Source organism: Temnothorax americanus, unplaced genomic scaffold, assembly GCF_048541705.1.
Source record: "Temnothorax americanus isolate GAGA-0224 unplaced genomic scaffold, ASM4854170v1 Scaffold16, whole genome shotgun sequence".
Lineage (NCBI taxonomy): Eukaryota > Metazoa > Arthropoda > Insecta > Hymenoptera > Formicidae > Temnothorax > Temnothorax americanus.
This window is the reverse complement of record NW_027509297.1, coordinates 812501-829805: the sequence shown is the minus strand read 5'-3', so window position 1 is coordinate 829805 and position 17305 is coordinate 812501. Positions and strand designations below refer to the sequence as shown.

Sequence of the window (17305 nt, the reverse complement as noted above, 5' to 3'; positions counted from 1 at the left end):
TTTAACGTATTATCAATATTTATTTATTTCACTGATCATGACAAAGTAATAATTACGTAAAGCTGTTAAAAGTAAAACCCCGTTATCACTAGAGTATATATTATATTTACAAGTATAGTTTGCATCTCTCTCTCTCTCTCTGACAAAACCTTTTATATGACATATTTTTTCTCTTCTTTAATATATATATCTATATATCTATATATATATATGTATACATATGTGTGTGTATGTATATATAAGTATATATATATTTATATATATCGGATTCAATATGTATAGATGTATTTCTTCCGTGGCGCGTAATCCTCGCTCATCGTACAAAGACCAGGCGAGTAAAGCTAAGGTTTTGTTTTTGTTCTCTTTCCCTTTCTCTCGTTTATCACTCAACTAAACAAACTGTAAGCGCCATAAGAAAAGATTATTGTACCCAAAACCCCGTTCAGTGAAGTAGTCCAAGTAAAATACTCTAGTTAACAATAAATTATTAAATATCTATTCACAAATGTGTGTGTATGTATAGGCTATCATTATTACTATCATCATCGTCGTCGGACACTGCCATTCTCGCCGTTATTCTCGATGTCATTATCACTATTTTTTACATACACACCGCCTAGGGCTTACTGTACTTGTGTGTGTTATCAATGTGGGGGCTGGAAGTTTGCGAGATTTTATGGTGAATTTTAAGAATCGTGGAGTATCGAGATGACAGTAATCTGTGATAAATATCCACGGTATACTTTATCACAAATAACCATCGACACTATAAAAGTTCATCATAAAATCTGATTAATTTTTGATAATTCATTCCAGTTATTAACAACGGATGATTATCTGTGATACCAAATGGATCTTGTGTTACGAAATGAATTTTCTCGCTGATGAGAGATCTCTCGGATGAGATATTGTACATCGTTTTGTGAATTATCTCGAGCGAGTTACACCGATGGTTAACTAATCGTAATTCATCTACGGTAGTCAGTATGCAGAAAATAGTCTGCGCATAGAATATATAAAGATACTATTTTAAATGTAATGTCATTTGATGTTTCGGGTTTTATCCCTTTCTCTGAATCATATTCTTATATGTTATGATACAATTAGAAAATAAAGGTTTAATCGGCAACGATTAATGTTGACCAATTTGGTGCAACTCTTCTCTAGATTCTCTTAACATAAATGCTTGCTAAAATTGCATTGACATTTAACAAGCATCATGATAGACCTCTTGGAGGTTCGACGTAAAACGAAAACGACAACATGATTATTATCAACTGTCACGCTTTGAAATTCAATGCATATAATCGCGCAAATCATTTCGCTAACCATTTCTCTTCATTCGGACGCAGGGTGAATGTTTACACACGCTGAATGGTTACACGCGTTTGTGCGCGTGTATATGTTATAATATAAATCCTATTTGTCTGTCTATTTGCGTGTATGTGTGTGTGTGTGTGCGTGTGTGTATTTTCTATTTCGCGCTTGAAGATGATGTTTCGAAGTCTCGCCTTTGGAACGTCATCTTACCGGAAAACATAGCGCGATAACTCTGCACTATATGTATACATTAAGTAACTTTCCGGCCGTTCTTATCATCGACGAGTGCGATGCTGATTGTTCGGAAATTCATTAAGAGACACCATGCAGGGTCAAATTTACTGGGAGGAGAATATGCTTTACAAAAGCTCATTCACGAGATGGATTCGTAAAAAATCGGAGTCTTCTTGCGGTAAAAATGGTCACGATTATCACCGAAAAGATCTCCTGCAACTGTAATTACAATCGTAAGTTCGACCCTGAACACCGCGAGAACGCATGTTCTCTTTGAGATATATGCTACTGCTTCTAATTGTTTGTCGCTGGATATTGTAGAATCCAATTTGGACGAATCGATTTTTACATTCGGTATAAGCGCTATACAATTATATGGTGTTTCTTCTACAATCCCACTCTATACCTCGCACTCCTCGTATAGAATATGACTTTCTTGTAATCTTTATATACACGTCTCTACCTTTCATTATAGACTTTGCTAGTTAATCGCCCGCTAGTTAATCGCTTTACAACTACGATATTCGACTGACTTGCAATGATGATCGCCATCGTTGCGAACGCGCGATCGCATTCGTATATTCGGTTTGTGCACACTTTCTTTCCTCTTTATTTCATTCTATTTCGATTAGCTCGCTATACAAAAAGCACGCACGCTCGCACCGCAATCGTGAGAATGACAGTTTGGTTTGTGTACTTTCTCCTCTTTTCCTTTGTTAAAAAATTCTGGAGAGATGAAATTGGGAGAGATTGGGACTCAAGGATAGAAAAATTGTTGGATAGTCAAAATCTTTTTGAGGGACATCGATAAAAAACGGGGAAAGAGACGCGTGTTAAATGTTAGTGTTACAAAACGTTGTCGGGATGTTTTTTCTTTTTAAAACGGTGGTTCGACAATTTATCGCTATTTTCCTCTTTTCTTTTTTATTTTATTTTATTTTTTTGATTGACTGACAGTTTCATTTCCGAAGTTTTACAAAACAAGTTTATATCGATGCTTGCTGTCGACGTAAAACATTCATATCATTCGTCATATTATATGAAAGCAATTCACGCATAGTTTCAATTAACAACGACAATCCATTGAATTCGTACGCAGTGTAACTCGTCAAAATTTAACGCTCGAAAGGATATTGACAGAGATACTTAATATTGTACATAAACGAACATTAACAACAATTTGATTTATTAATTCAATCAATGTTTTTTTTTCTAATCTATATAATGTATCACATATTTTATATGTGGTAAAATTCCCAGTCTTAATAACGCTTCTTTCTGGTAGAGTTACATGTGCGTCCAGAGTAATTATATTGACGAAAAAGAAAGGAACGCGGCTGTTACCGACTACCCTGCCGTGATCTTTAGAGAATGTTAAAAATGTTAACGTTACGAATATAGGTACATTTAAGTGTAAAGTAGATCGCTTTGCGCTGTAGCTGGGGGAAAGAAATAGGCGAAGCGTTCACATTCTCGCAACATGTTTTCCTATTTTCATAGCTCTCTCTCTCTCTCTCTTGCTCGTTCTCTCACTCTCACTTTCCTTATTTTTGCTATTTACAAACGTGTGGCTTAAATAACATTCGTTAACATTTTCATTCTGCTCTTTTTCACTCTCATTCTCCTCGCGCTCTTTCTTTCTCTCACTCTCTCTCTCTTACTCTCTGACTTTTTTTCTCTCTTTCGTTTACCTAAAATAATTATTTTAATTTAAAATGTATTCGAATCGCTCTAAGCGCGAATCGAAGGGCAGACTAATTCTTCTTCGTTCTCTTCATTAATTCGCAGTTTTTATTGTGTTACACAATGGGTCAAAATCGGAATAGGTCGCGTAACGCTGTTTATACAAATAGCATCTTTATTATCATCAAGTTAACGCTTTTAGGATAACAAATAAAGGAAAATAGAGGAACAAAAATGCAGTTGCATTTTTGTTTCGTCGCATAAATTTTTTCGCAATCGATATAATATTACGTATAGAAAGAATTGACGGAAAGAGCGCCTCGTTAATTCGAAGTGAATTTCTTCAGTCTTTTGTCACTATTTAATTCTGATCCACTGTGTATCGTCGTATTATATATATATCTCTGTCGGTTCCATCACTGCCAAACGAGAATTGTCAGTATCATTCAATCTGTTGTGAACTTGTCTGGCTTATAAAGAGGGAGCTGGGCGGTACAGAGGATTGCCCTTGATAGGAAGCACATGAGCCTCGGAGTTAAATACCCAGTCGTCAAGACTTATGAGATCGTCGTCGCTGAAGAGCAAATAGAGATACTGGAAAAAGATAAAATATTTTCACATTTTATATTTTTATACCTATACATATTATTATATTTCATAATATACGTATATTTTTGTTAACTCTCTTCTCTTCTTCTCGCGTCACGATTAAATCTTAAATAATATTCTTTATTGGAATGTTTCCTTATCGAATATCATATCTATTTCTTTTTTGTCTCTATAATACTTATTAAAAAAAATATCGTTATATCATAAAAGTTAGTTTGCAGAAAAAAATATATAAATTGGATAAGAAATAAAAAAGAATTGTAGTCAATTGTAAAATATATTAGTCAATCAAATCATATTATGTTTCATATGTTAAATGTAAATTTGCGAGATACCGCTGTTGTCGAAAAGGTGTAAATATTAATACTTTAAGTTCTTTCGGTCTTTACCAGAAGTAGCGTAAACCAAGTCGAAACGATGCTTCGTTTCCCCTTACCTTCAATGTTTCAGCAAAGAAGTAACTTTGTTGGACGTCGTCTTTCGCCGAGTCGACTAGGTAAACATTGTTAAGCCCCGTGAATCCTCCGGGAACCCGACAATGCTTTTCCAATGCTTGAACCGCCTCCCAACCCCACTCGCGATATTTTGGATCCTTTGTTAACCGCCACATTACGAAGTAGGATTCGAAGGTCTGCGGGAAAGTATATCTCGTTTTATCTTATCCAGTAAATTTTACCAATTCTTACAAAAAAATGGAGGCTAAGAAATTAGTTTACAAACTTAATAACTAAAATAATTAAATTTAATACTTAATAATTTAAAAAAATATGCCATACTTTGCATAAATATGAAGTATAGTTAAATCTATATAGGTACATTATATCTCTTTGCGGTTAAAAAACAATTTCAAATAGTAAAATAATTTTTTAGTGTGACAAACTCTCTCTCTCTCTCTCTCTCTCTCTCGGAGGAGGAGGAGGAGGAATGTAGTTGTGATAGAAACGCTTTATCAATTCGCGCTAGTTTTGCTTTCAAATGAAAACGCGGGTGACTTACCTCCGGTCGTAGAATGTAATATTTTTCGCCATTCTTTAAGCTTCTGGCCTCGTTGCCTTCGATAAAGTGGAAAGCTTCAGGGCCGAGTTTCGTAGCGCTTCTGTCATATGATTCGTGACACGTGTTGGTCAAACCAGCGGCGATGTTCATGTATTTGTCAGACAACTCGTTTTCCAGAGTTTTAGCGCCAAGAGCAAACATACCGCCTACAAAGCCATGATAACGTTATTGACAAATTTCTGTCTTTTTTTGTTGAATCGGTCGCTTTACATCGAGATATAAAGAAATAAAATAACTCTTGCAATAATAAAATAATTTTGCTTCCTCATAGAAGAAGCTTTGTGATGATGAAAAAAAAATTTCGAGATTTTGGTGGAAATAAATTTAGAATGTTCCAAAATGTCGAGAAATCATACTAGTAGAAAATGTCCGAAAGTATTTTATATTCAATATCATAAACTTGAACGGTTCAGTCGAGTAACGGAGTATTTATAATTAGATTATTTAGCGGCGTGTATTCGAGTATCGACATCGCTCGAGCTTGACGATTACGATGTAAAAATAATTACGACGTTAAAAACTTACCGGCGAAGCAAGCTAAATGACCCATTTTGTGCTCGAGCCTGTCGTATTTTAAATCCGACACGTACACAAGTTTGCCAGGTGATGTCTTGATCATGTGCTCAGTTATAGCGGATACAGCATCGTCGTACATTTCACGTGCCTCGACGTCGTCCTTGCCCGACTGGATCCAAGCTTTCAGTAGGTACTCATAGAAACTGTCACCGAGTCCACCGAGCGACATATGATCTGCAATTCCCACGAAAATATTTCTGTCGTAAATAAATTCCATGCGAATTCCAAGAGGGTTCACGACACATGTATTTCTCTGGAAATCATTAAGCCAGGCCCGCTATACACACATCTCTTTTTCATATTATATAAATTCTTTAACAAATTTAGTTTCTGATGTAATTTCTGGATGAATATGTTAGGCCGCTAAAAGCTTTTGCATTATGCGCAATTAAAGAATAAGAGGTTTTTAAGTTGATAAAAGAGAAACTTTACTCATTGTTAGATTTGATTGAAGAATAAAGGAATGAAAGGAAAATATGGAGAATCTAAAGTATTATGTCGTCTTATATTATATCCTCTTCAGATTAAAGAAAGACATGCTGGTGCATATATCTTTTGAAATATCAAAGTTAATTGACAATTAAATAAATTTATGTAATCGGTATAATAATTTGTATTAGTATCGATATATTTGATGAAGTAAATTATCCATAAATTAATTTATCCTGCATAACAGTTGAGTCTTATTGTTAGAAAGTTTGATCTTATCTTAGATCTTAAGATAATCAAAACGGATAGCAACGGTAATCGCTACGAGATAACGGAATGCTGGAAGAATCTTTTCCCCGCGGAAAAGAGGGGTTTGTTCTCCGCGCTCTGCAGGTCTACTTCGATCTCACGTTTGAGGCGGGCGAAACAAAGGTCACATTTCTTGATATCTACCGGGTTAATTCCTAGGTGCCTTGGGCTAGCTAAAGAGCACGGTTTCCATTTTATGTGAGGTTTTGCGATGAAAGGACGTACGGATTCCCTTTATCTCTCTGTGATCACTATTTTCTCGGGAACGTGGTAAGAACGTTATCGTGCAAAAATGCCCGAAGGTCCAGTCACATGAGCTTAAAGCTTTCAACGAATGTTAATTATATAATTTGAAGACAAATTACACCGAAAAAGAAGAAGTGTTAAATCAAGACTGATATTCTTGTATATATAAACAATAATCTATAATCTTGAAATGAGATATAAATTACGTTAAACAAAGGAAACTTGTTTGAATGAAGGTATTTATATAATTTAATCAAGAAAATAAAGTTGAAATAAAAATTTTTATAATCTCTAGAAAATTATAGATTCTTGCGTATATACAAGAACATAAGTCTTGATATAACACTTCTTTTATTGTGTACTTTTTTTGAACACTGATGATTTTTATTCGCAGAGACAACACGGTTATATCTTCTATTTGTGACTATTTTATTTATTTAATGTAATTAAGTTTGGCGCTGAGGAAGACACGGTGTTGCCGAAACGTCCCCATTTTAATATTGTTAATAATACATAATTTTAATTTTCAACATCCTTGCTGCTCGTCATTGGCCGTTAACCTTGTCTCTTTATTATATATACACGAGCCTGTTTCTTTATTTATTATTGATTTTTACTGTTATACATTCAGAAAAAGAAGTGCTCGAACGAACAAGATTGATGATGTTCTCATTCAGAAAGATATGAAGGTTTATATGAATTATATGAATTGTTCGGTTCATTATACAGAGTGTCTGATAATGAACCGTGCCACCTCTCGTGGGCAGGTTATAGAGTGCATTAAACTGAATAGAAAAGTCCCTTTATCGTTTTACGAGTTTCTCAGTAATTAACGAGAAATTAATGAATAAAGATCCGCGAATGAGCATCCAATTCAGCGACGAGAGACGGTAATTATCAGACATCCTGGTATATTTATTTAAATACGTTTTGGTAACATCGAAACGTCAGTTTTCTTCATTCGAGCAATGCTTTTTTTCTTTTGGTGTACTTATTTGGAATACCAGTACGGGGCTAGAGCGAAACCGTGAAAAATGTGGGAAGGATATATGTGGCGATGAGGCTAGATACCGAACGGTTTGGATGATATAGTATATCCCCGAGGATCTCGTCGTACGTGCAATGAGAAGGTACGCAGGCGCGGGGGATTTAGGACCCGAGGCAGAGGATGATAAATGCGATATTCAAGATCGAAGACGGCGCCGACACCCGCGCCGACGCCGCGGAGCATCTTTTCGCGAGGCGACATGAGCCGCGGCTTGCGATGTGAAATGGTAAAAAAAAAACAAAAAAAAAACGAAGTGATCGAAATCGCACGGATTCTCCACTTCGCGACTGTGCGAAAACTATTGTAGCGGTGTAATCGATAGCCGTCAGATTAAAAATCTAACACGTGCAATGTTTCGTGCGAATACGCGCCCGAAGAATTATTAAATGTAAAATTATAGTAATAAGTCACCAGATATTACATTTATAATATTTATATTGATTCGAAATTGCCCAGCCGAAGACATTCAACGATTTTCTTTTTGGAGACTTTGATCGTGAATTCATAATGAACGTGAAAATGTTGTTGCCAGATGTCTATGCGAAAAAAATAGTAATGAGAAAAGAGAAAACAATTAATTCTGTCATTCTGTGATGTAGAAACGGATGTACAAAGCGTAGGGATGAAAGAAAAACAATTTTTTATGTTTTTAAAATGTATTTCTTTGCATTAAATGATTAAAGGATTCGTAAATAATTTGCTGAGCAAAAATTATACGTTTACACGCTCGGCTATGCATGTATCACTCGTTTGCTGCAACAATGACATAACTCAGAAACAAAAGTTTTCCAGAAAATAAGAGTTTAAATGTTTTGAATCAGTAAAATTTTATAATATCAATTTTAAACGCAATTTGTGGTGTAATAACCGACCGTAAAGGAACAAAAGCATACCTATATATTAGCTCATTAGTCAGTGCATTGAATTCTCATCATTATTTTGCGAGCAACAAAAAAATGACAATTTTTAAGTTGCGTTGCATGGTTGTAGGAAGTTGAAGCGGAGCGATATGTTTACGAATATTAATAAAAAAATATAGGAGGTAAATATATGAATATAACGCAGATTGCTGAGATTCCACTTACGTTGACCCCATTTTCCTGTCCTCGGATGGATATAATTCGGATACAGACCCTTAGGTTTGTCTAGACTCTTGAGGACCTTCCTTACGTTCTCAACTTTGCTCTTGAACACTGGATTATTCGTTATATCGCTCAAGTAGGTAAACTCGAGATGCATCGTCCCGATTTCGGATAAAATACTGCAGCCGCTGCTCGCCCAACCGTAATTCTTGCTGGCCTGAAAAATAAGCGCAAGTTTCTAGCTAGAACACACACATTGCGAGATATAAAACGTTCAAAGTAATAAACGGGTAGGTCAAGTATGTGTAACATTACACAAAGAGAATTTTCTCGCAGAATTTACCCTGAAAATCATGGTAGTCCTGGGACAACATGTGTATCACGAAGAATTTTATGCAAGATATTCTGCTTAATATCTAATACCGTAATAAAAAATATTAATATCTATTACAATAAAATATAAATAATGTTTGATTAATTTTACTAAAATATATAGTAAAATTTCAATAATTTTTATTACGTTGTTTGTAAAATGTCTTTTGTATATTTCAAAAATTCCTATCGTTACCGATAATATTTGATCGGTTCCCAAGTTTGTAGTGAATTTAACGGTAAAATATTACGAAAAATTCTCTACGTGTACTAACATTCAAGTAACGTTCTACAAAATTACAATATTTAGACAGTAATAAAGTAATATGAGACATTTTGTTATAACAAGAGAGAAAAAACGGTATAAAACATGGGACGTCGCGCCCTCAGTCGCGTCTCGCGTCGCGACGTGTCGCGCGGCTTTAGAATGAAGTATGAAAAGTCGCCGTCGTTTTGAAACACGGATAAAAAGGATACGAGCGGACCCTAAATCGAGTGACGCCGCGACGTTTGCGTATATCGTATTTAAATCATGTTTTGATATTTGACGGTCGTGGCGGATAGACACAGAGCGTTCATAAATCGATGATTTAATTGCAGTTAATCAAAATAATCGCCTCTCGCAATCGCAGTAAAGCAGCGATCGTATTCTTTTCGGTTGGCGCATGTTCCGCGGATATATTTCTCTTTGACCTTGATTCATACATTTATTCGTTATACGCACTCTTACGTCGCTTATATTGCAATACGTAAAAGTATACGTAATGTCGACATTATAATATTCGTTTGTTCAAAGTGCGAAAAGTAGAGGTAATGGGAGCAGCAAGTGTAGCGTCTATCTCGATAAGTAGTTGCTCCTGGCGTTTGACGAGTGGCGCGAGCAGTTGCGAGTGAAGTTGGCCGCGCGATTTACGAAATTCTCTCCGCCATGTTTCGACTCACCCTCGCTCGCTCGTCGCATCTACCTGCGGGACGCGCACGGGTGTCAAGGCGAATCGTAAGTAGCTTCTCCGCCGTAATTCCGTTGCCGTGTAATTAAGTCGCGTCGCGAGATTGATATACCGCGGCGGGAGTGCCGTGCGAAGTGTTGAAAGTATCGCGCGATCATAAACGACGATATCGTTGATGTGTGAACGTCGCCGCGTCGCCGAGTCGTGAGTCGCGAGTGAGTGCGCCGAGGCCGGACGGAGATGCGTCAACGGAACGGAGAAGGACCTGGAGGATCGAGGAGAGGAGGAGAGGGCCTGGGAGGCATCGGACGACGGCGGAGCGACCGTGGGGTGAGTAGTTGAATTGTTATTCGTCCTGTCACTCTCTTGTCAGTCCTGCGGCGGAATTCGTTACTTTCTCAAGCGCAACTTGATTCGCCCATTACCACGATACACTCATTACTCGTATACGAGTCGTACGATACCGTTCGAGGTTTAACTCCGACGCAATTTCGCAATTACGGAGTTCGATCTTCGGTACGTATGCGAAAAGAGACTTTACGTCGATCGTGAATGTCGTGTCTCTCTTATTCGCACGGTCGTAATTATTTCCTTTTTATATTGATTATCTTGGACACCTGCGCTTTAATGTAAAAAACGTTTCTATGTTACAGATCAACGCAGGGTTACAACTTACAACTCCGCTGTTGCGCATCGGTCGGTGAGTTATTTTTTATTTCAATTAGAAGAGGATATCGAGAGGCAATGGATTTGTAAAAATTATATTACAGACGTAAATAAATGTATCTACACTGAGAAAAAAATATTTTAATCCAAAAAAATATTTATTAGGTGGCTTTTAATAGCATATTTACTTACTTTTTACACATATTTATTTAGAATTAAATATTTTTATTTAATTGAAATAAAAATATCTAATTCTAAATAAATATGTGTAAAAAGTAAGTAAATATGCTATTAGGAGCCACCTAATAAATATTTTTTTGGATTAAAATATTTTTTTTCTCAGTGTATGAGAAATGAGATATATTAAGAGAATCACGAATAGTCTTTTTCATAATTATTAGACATTACATCGAAATTTTTATTTAAAATGATAATTAATGTAGCGGTGAAGTGTTCTATATTACGTAATTTGATGAAATATCCGAATATATTATTCATTCCTACAGTTATCGCGGAAAAAATTAAAACATTAAAGATTAATAAGAATATAAAAATATATTACAAATGAACTAATTAGAATCTATTGCCTTGAAATGGATAAACTCTCTCTCTTTATGTATATAGCAAATATTTTTTTATAATTTATAATCCTATGCCGAAGATTAACTTTTATTACGCTTTTTATTATGCGCATTCACTGTCAGTGATAGTGATATTTGAATGGGGTCGTGGCCCCATGCCGCACATATCCAAAATCTTTTCCGACTTTGACGGTGAATACTGAGAGATGCAAGAAATTGATAAATTTTAAATGTCGTTTATACTTTACCAAATGTCGACAATTAAACAAAATTATTTAATAATTACTGACATTAAAAATTTTCTCAACCTTCCATATTATTTGACAAAATTTGTAAAATTTGAGCTTTCAGAAATAGATATAATATAATATCAGAATGTTATATGAATTAAGAACTGGCATTAAAAATTTTAAGAATTTTTAAAACTTTGAGTTTACTTAATAGTTTGAACTGTGATAACACTTAGCTTCTTATGAATTGGTAAACTATCTCAGCACAAAGGTAAGTGGTATAAATAAGAATTCCAAACATCACTCGAAATATTGCTGCATATAATTTAGAAAATTTTATTTGTTGCAAAATCTTTCGCCATCTATATTTAAAATGAGCAAACTTATGACCACCATGACACACATACACCAGCGCGCACGAACGCGCGATCTTTTTCTCTCATTCTCTTAATAATGAGTCATTTCTCTTAATTATTTGTAAAAATTTAAATACAACATGCAAGTCTCGATACCTAAGAATTATAATATAACTTTCTATGTTAAGGCATTTGTGACACCGAAGTGCAATACATCAGATACGTGGGTCAGCTATCTTAATCGAACAAGAAAACAAATATTTTTTAAAAGTGTGCAAGTTAGAAATTTGCACATTGTTCCTCATAATTACTGCAGATTGTTAGCATTGTTCCTATTCAAAGGCGGTTTTTTTTTTTAAGTAGAGCAACATAATTATTGAATAAAATAGTATGGCTTTCTCGTAGAGAAAGCTTTATGAGCGAAATAAAATGACGAGGAAGTAATGTGCAAGTTTCTGATCCACTAAATTTTTTCTTCGATGTTTCTCGAAAGTATGCAAATTTAAAATTTGCACATATTAATTCTCACAATAAGTCTAACGTATTAGAGAAATCTGCTGGAATGTAGTTCTAATTTATATTTTGCCAGGAAATTTATTTGACTATCCATTTCTTTAGAACTTATATGAAAAGCAAATAGATCGTAATGCAAACGGTATGATCCACGAGAGCAGGCAGAATATGTTAATTCTTAAAAGAATTTACGGAAAATTTGCAGAATGAAATCCGATGCGGTTTTAAGTAATCAAAAGCCATTGTTGAAGCGTCTAAAGAAACGAAGAGGCAATCTGTTCGCCGGATATCGCCCGACGAATACTGTAACGAGGATTTGGATAGATGGAGTTCGGGTGGGAAAAGCATAATCGCTTTATAATTTAATCTAACCAATTAACCCTATATAATTTCATCGCGGTAAGATAGACGAGTGTGCCGCGACGTAGCGTTTGCATGTCTTATGTTGTTAAAGGGAAAGAGAGAATTGAAATTTCTCATCGCTACAAGTACACGTAGCACTCGTAGCAAGTTGTTAAATGTATTATGAAAAAATGTTACGTGTATGATTGTAACATGCGTAACAAGCGACACATTTTTGCAACTTTTATCGCTTTATATATGCGATTAGATATTTAAATTGAAAGCTGCAAGAGCATTGAAAAAATACCACGGCATGTTATTTTTTTCATGTATGAAAGGGAACGGATAGGAAGAGAATGCGCTTCGAGTAAAACGGGCCAGACAGGATAATAAAATACAATATGAAATTTTTGGAACCAACAAACATTTTTCATCATTCCTTTCTTTCACGCCATTCCAAATTATGGAAAATTATGATGTTATGGTGCGGAGATAGACACTCGGTAATTAGTCGCGCTCATTAAAAACGCTAATACGAATTATGAAGTCATCAAGGGGATAGAGTCAATCGGCATATCTATCGTCGCGTCGTAATTAAATCAGAGTCTTTTCCATTTCTCGTTTTCTCGCACTCTCAGCACGTGTCCGCGCGAATTAATTCCTTCGATAAGACTGCATATATCAGATTCAATTATTACTACACGCTATTTGCTTTCAATTTCCAGTTATAAATTATTTAGCTAAAATATATGAAACAATTTATAAAAGCACTTTAATTATAACGTTTTTTCTCTTCTTCAGGCTGATCGTAACAAAATTTTCATTTTGTTTGCGACTGCTATATTTTCCTCGATGAACATGTTCTTTTCAAATGAAATAATAGAGTAACAATAACAGCTTTTCTTTTATTGAAATTAATCGGCCGCTCTTTTACGGAAAGTTCTCTGTATGAGAATTTCTCTTTATTTATAAATAATTCTAGACAATCGTTTGACGTAATTTTGTCTCCGAAATTATTGATACAAACGGATATAAAAAAGAGACAGTAACATATATGAACGGACATATCGTCCATCGTGTAGAGGAAGCCAAAGGCCGTATCCGCCTCCTGTGGCCTCATTATCCATCCAATTAAGAATTTGCATATTAATCGCGCGCCGCTATTTCGACAGACTTGATGGAATCGTTTCAATTAAAGCGCAACATCATTGCCACATACGATGCTTAACAAGAAGTGCGCAAGAACGCAAACACCACGCCCTGGAGTAGCTTTTTTAAGTTATGCGGCCATGCGAACAAGGTGTAATTGTGTTTTGTATTTATACTGCGTGTTTCATTCATTAACAGATCAACGGATTGCTCGCTGCCAAAAATTGTAGCAAGCAGATTTACAAAAACATATACAACTCATTATTTTTATGACAGTTTCCTGATTAGAAATGTGATATATTATACATAGATTTGTTAAGCAATTTAACAAAATTCAGTAATAATATAATATATCAAGAACTTTGTTTGCTATAAACAATTGGAATGCGATACATCAAGAATACATTTCATTAAAAATAAAATATCGAGATTAAATTAAAGAATATAGAGTTTCACAAAAACTCAAATAATTATATCTTCAGTAATCAGCAATTTAGATATGGAGTGATCTGTAGAGTAATCTTTAGATTTGCGTTGTTTAATGCATTATCTAGATAATCTCGCTTTATATATAACTTGAAAATCTTTCTTTACTGAAAGTTTAATTATCAACTTTAATTATCAAGTTTTATCACAATTTTTAACTTTCAATATTAAATATCTTGGTAATAAAGAGGAACTATCTCAAGAAGTTTTTCTTTCGATTTGACTCCCAGACTTTTAATTTCAATCCCATTAAAATATACATATAATTTTAACACAACCTATATAAATTTATGATATTACATATATCCGTGATTTCTTGTTTTATTCTTTTACCGCGATCCCAGTTAATGAGTAGGCTCTTTTTTCGGGGAGAGAAACGAAGTTAATGTAATATCAAAGTACATCGAACCCATCTCGGCGCGCGTTGATGCGAGGCGCACTAGCGAGTTATGGCAACGAAAAGCCGCACTTACCCCGGTATGGAGGTTGATGAGGGAATGAGGAATTCCGGTTTCCGTCTGGAAGGCAGGCAGCATCCGTTCGCCGAGCTGCGCCGCCTTATCCCGGAACATCACGTCTCCCGTGAGAGCGTAACAGGCAAGCAGGCTTCCCATGAAACGAATATTCGTCTCAAACAGCGATATTTCGGAGTTCTGAAACAAAACGAGCAAAACGTTCGGATTAATACAGCGTTGGCCGTTTAATCGTGGATGGAAGAATTATCGTGGCATATAACATCGCGGGTCGCGCACATACACATACATATACACGCATCCGTCATCTTCTCATATAATCGATTATTACAGTGGATATATAAGTATACATACGATTAACCTTTCCGTTCACATTGCAGCATGTGGCTACGTATTATGAATTATGAAATAAAATATTATTGCGGTTTATATTTTCATATCTGCAGTAGATATATATTAGGTCCCATTAGCCTTATATGGATAATAGGTGACCCGAAAGACTTTACGTACGTATTTTAATATGTATTTAAAACTTCTTATATTAACACATATAGAGCACATCCTCGTTTTTCATTTAGCACCGTTGTGATTAGGTTATTAAAGTTATTATAAGTACAATAGAATTATTACAATAAGAATTATAACTTATGAAATTATAATTTTTTTGACATATTTTAGGTGCATTTACCAAAGGTAAAAAAAAGATTTTTATGTCTAACTTTGCAGTGCGAATTACTGTACATAGCTGTAATAAAAATACGTATATATAGAAAAATCTTTATACGTTTTCAAAGTGTCAAAATGTTTTTATTTGTCGTGTAAAATGTACAAAAAAAATACAAACAAATATTTTTTGATTTGTTAAATAATTTAGGAATGAAAGAATTAGGTGAATAATATGTGAACAATTTTTAAATGCTCTACTTTTAAATTTGATTAATTACAAATAAAGTTTCGTAAATATTCTTTGCACTATAGAGACATTTGTAACTATTCCTCATTTGGGGGATAATAATCAATCAATTATTAAATAAACATTTTGCTTTTTCTAATAACAGTTTTTAATAAAAATTTAAAAATAATATATTAAAGAGAAACAAATTAATAAAACGCAATGCTAAATCATTGTGTTAGTAAGATAATGTTGTATGATTTAATTTTTGAAAATTATAATAATTATGACATGAGAACCAAAAAAATGCAACGATACGCAATATATACGAATATAAATATTCCAAATAAATATAATTATTTGGCAAAATCCAATGAAATATTGTGTTTGAATAGATTAGAAATGGAGATGAGGAGAGTATTTGTACACGTGTATGTGTTATGCCTAAGATTTGTAGCATTGCAGTTTCATTCATCGTGTTATATATAGAAACTCAATCTGCATCATCTACGCGATGTAAATACATGGATTGCACTATTCATGTAGCAAGCGTTCTGTACAGTTATCAGTACCCTGAAACAGTAATATTTGAAAGAAAAATAAATAAAATGTTTTTTCACAGTTTACATTCAAATAAATGGTTTTTCGATAACGAAATTATATTACAATTCGACGTTTTTTTAATATTTATAAATTCAACGCTACAATTAATTTTATTATTTCAATAACTTAAATGTCGTGATATAAAATAATATCTGCTTGAAAAAATAGTGATATTTCTTGATATGTAATAGATTATAACGGATCACTCATCGGTGATAATTCTGTTAAATTGTCGTCAATGAGATAACAGATCTGTGGCATAAATCTAAGCGAAAGCTTGGTGGTATTAGCAGCCGCAAAAATGGGAAGAAGCGATCGTTGGTTGAGCATCATGTGTCAGAGAAGAATATAAAAATCTCTTTTTTTTCTATTTTTATATTATTCACATTTTTCGGGTTTTCGAGAATTACACATATAATTAGACCTCTCTCTAGTATCATCGTTACGTACACGAAACATATTTAGAGCAAATGTCGATGCATCAAGATACGCATCGCGACAGTCGCATTTGCGTGAGCGTGATTCCACGCGGATGATAGTCAGAGGCGTTGTTGTATATGTGTTCCGGTCATAATTACATTATACGTTCGCCATCATGACACGCTAGATTGACAAACGAATGACCATTTGGTGATTAAAGTAGTTTCATAGTCTCTTCCTTTTTTTGCACAGAAACTGTTATAGTTTAGACACCTTCGAGTGTGCAATGATAAACAACAACCTGGAAATTGACTTATTCATATAATCCCTTCATTGTCATGTTTATGACATTTGTACATAAATATTGCTGCATATTTATAAATGCATTGTACACGATATGATAAAATTTCGCGTTCTTAAAAACGTCGTAGCGAATTATAAAAAGATTGATATGTATTACGTAGCTTGCAAAATTTAAATGAGTGCAGTAAATGTAATCGATGCTAATAATAAAAAAAAAACATATTTGTGTGTAGGAAATAAAACTTACGCTTGAGGAAGCAATTTTCGTGTTGTCGCATAAAACATATTTTTTCTCAAAAAATACACAGCAAAAAATTTTGTGTACCAAATGTCAATGAAAGTCCACTCTAAATTTTGTGTTAAAATAACTCATTCAT

The 17305-nt window shown here is 34.4% G+C and overlaps 1 protein-coding gene across 1 annotated transcript; it reads right to left on the bottom strand.

The window, feature by feature from the left end:
• LOC143895460 (mannosyl-oligosaccharide alpha-1,2-mannosidase IA-like) lies at positions 1–14888 on the bottom strand. Its single transcript, XM_077402568.1, has 6 exons — positions 14711–14888; positions 8596–8809; positions 5428–5652; positions 4843–5048; positions 4283–4477; positions 1–3831 (listed from the first exon to the last, which is right to left on the bottom strand). Exons 1-6 carry the CDS (start codon positions 14849–14851, stop codon positions 3709–3711), a joined length of 1104 nt encoding a protein of 367 aa, XP_077258694.1. The 5' UTR covers positions 14852–14888; the 3' UTR covers positions 1–3708.
• Positions 14889–17305: the final 2417 nt, after the last annotated feature.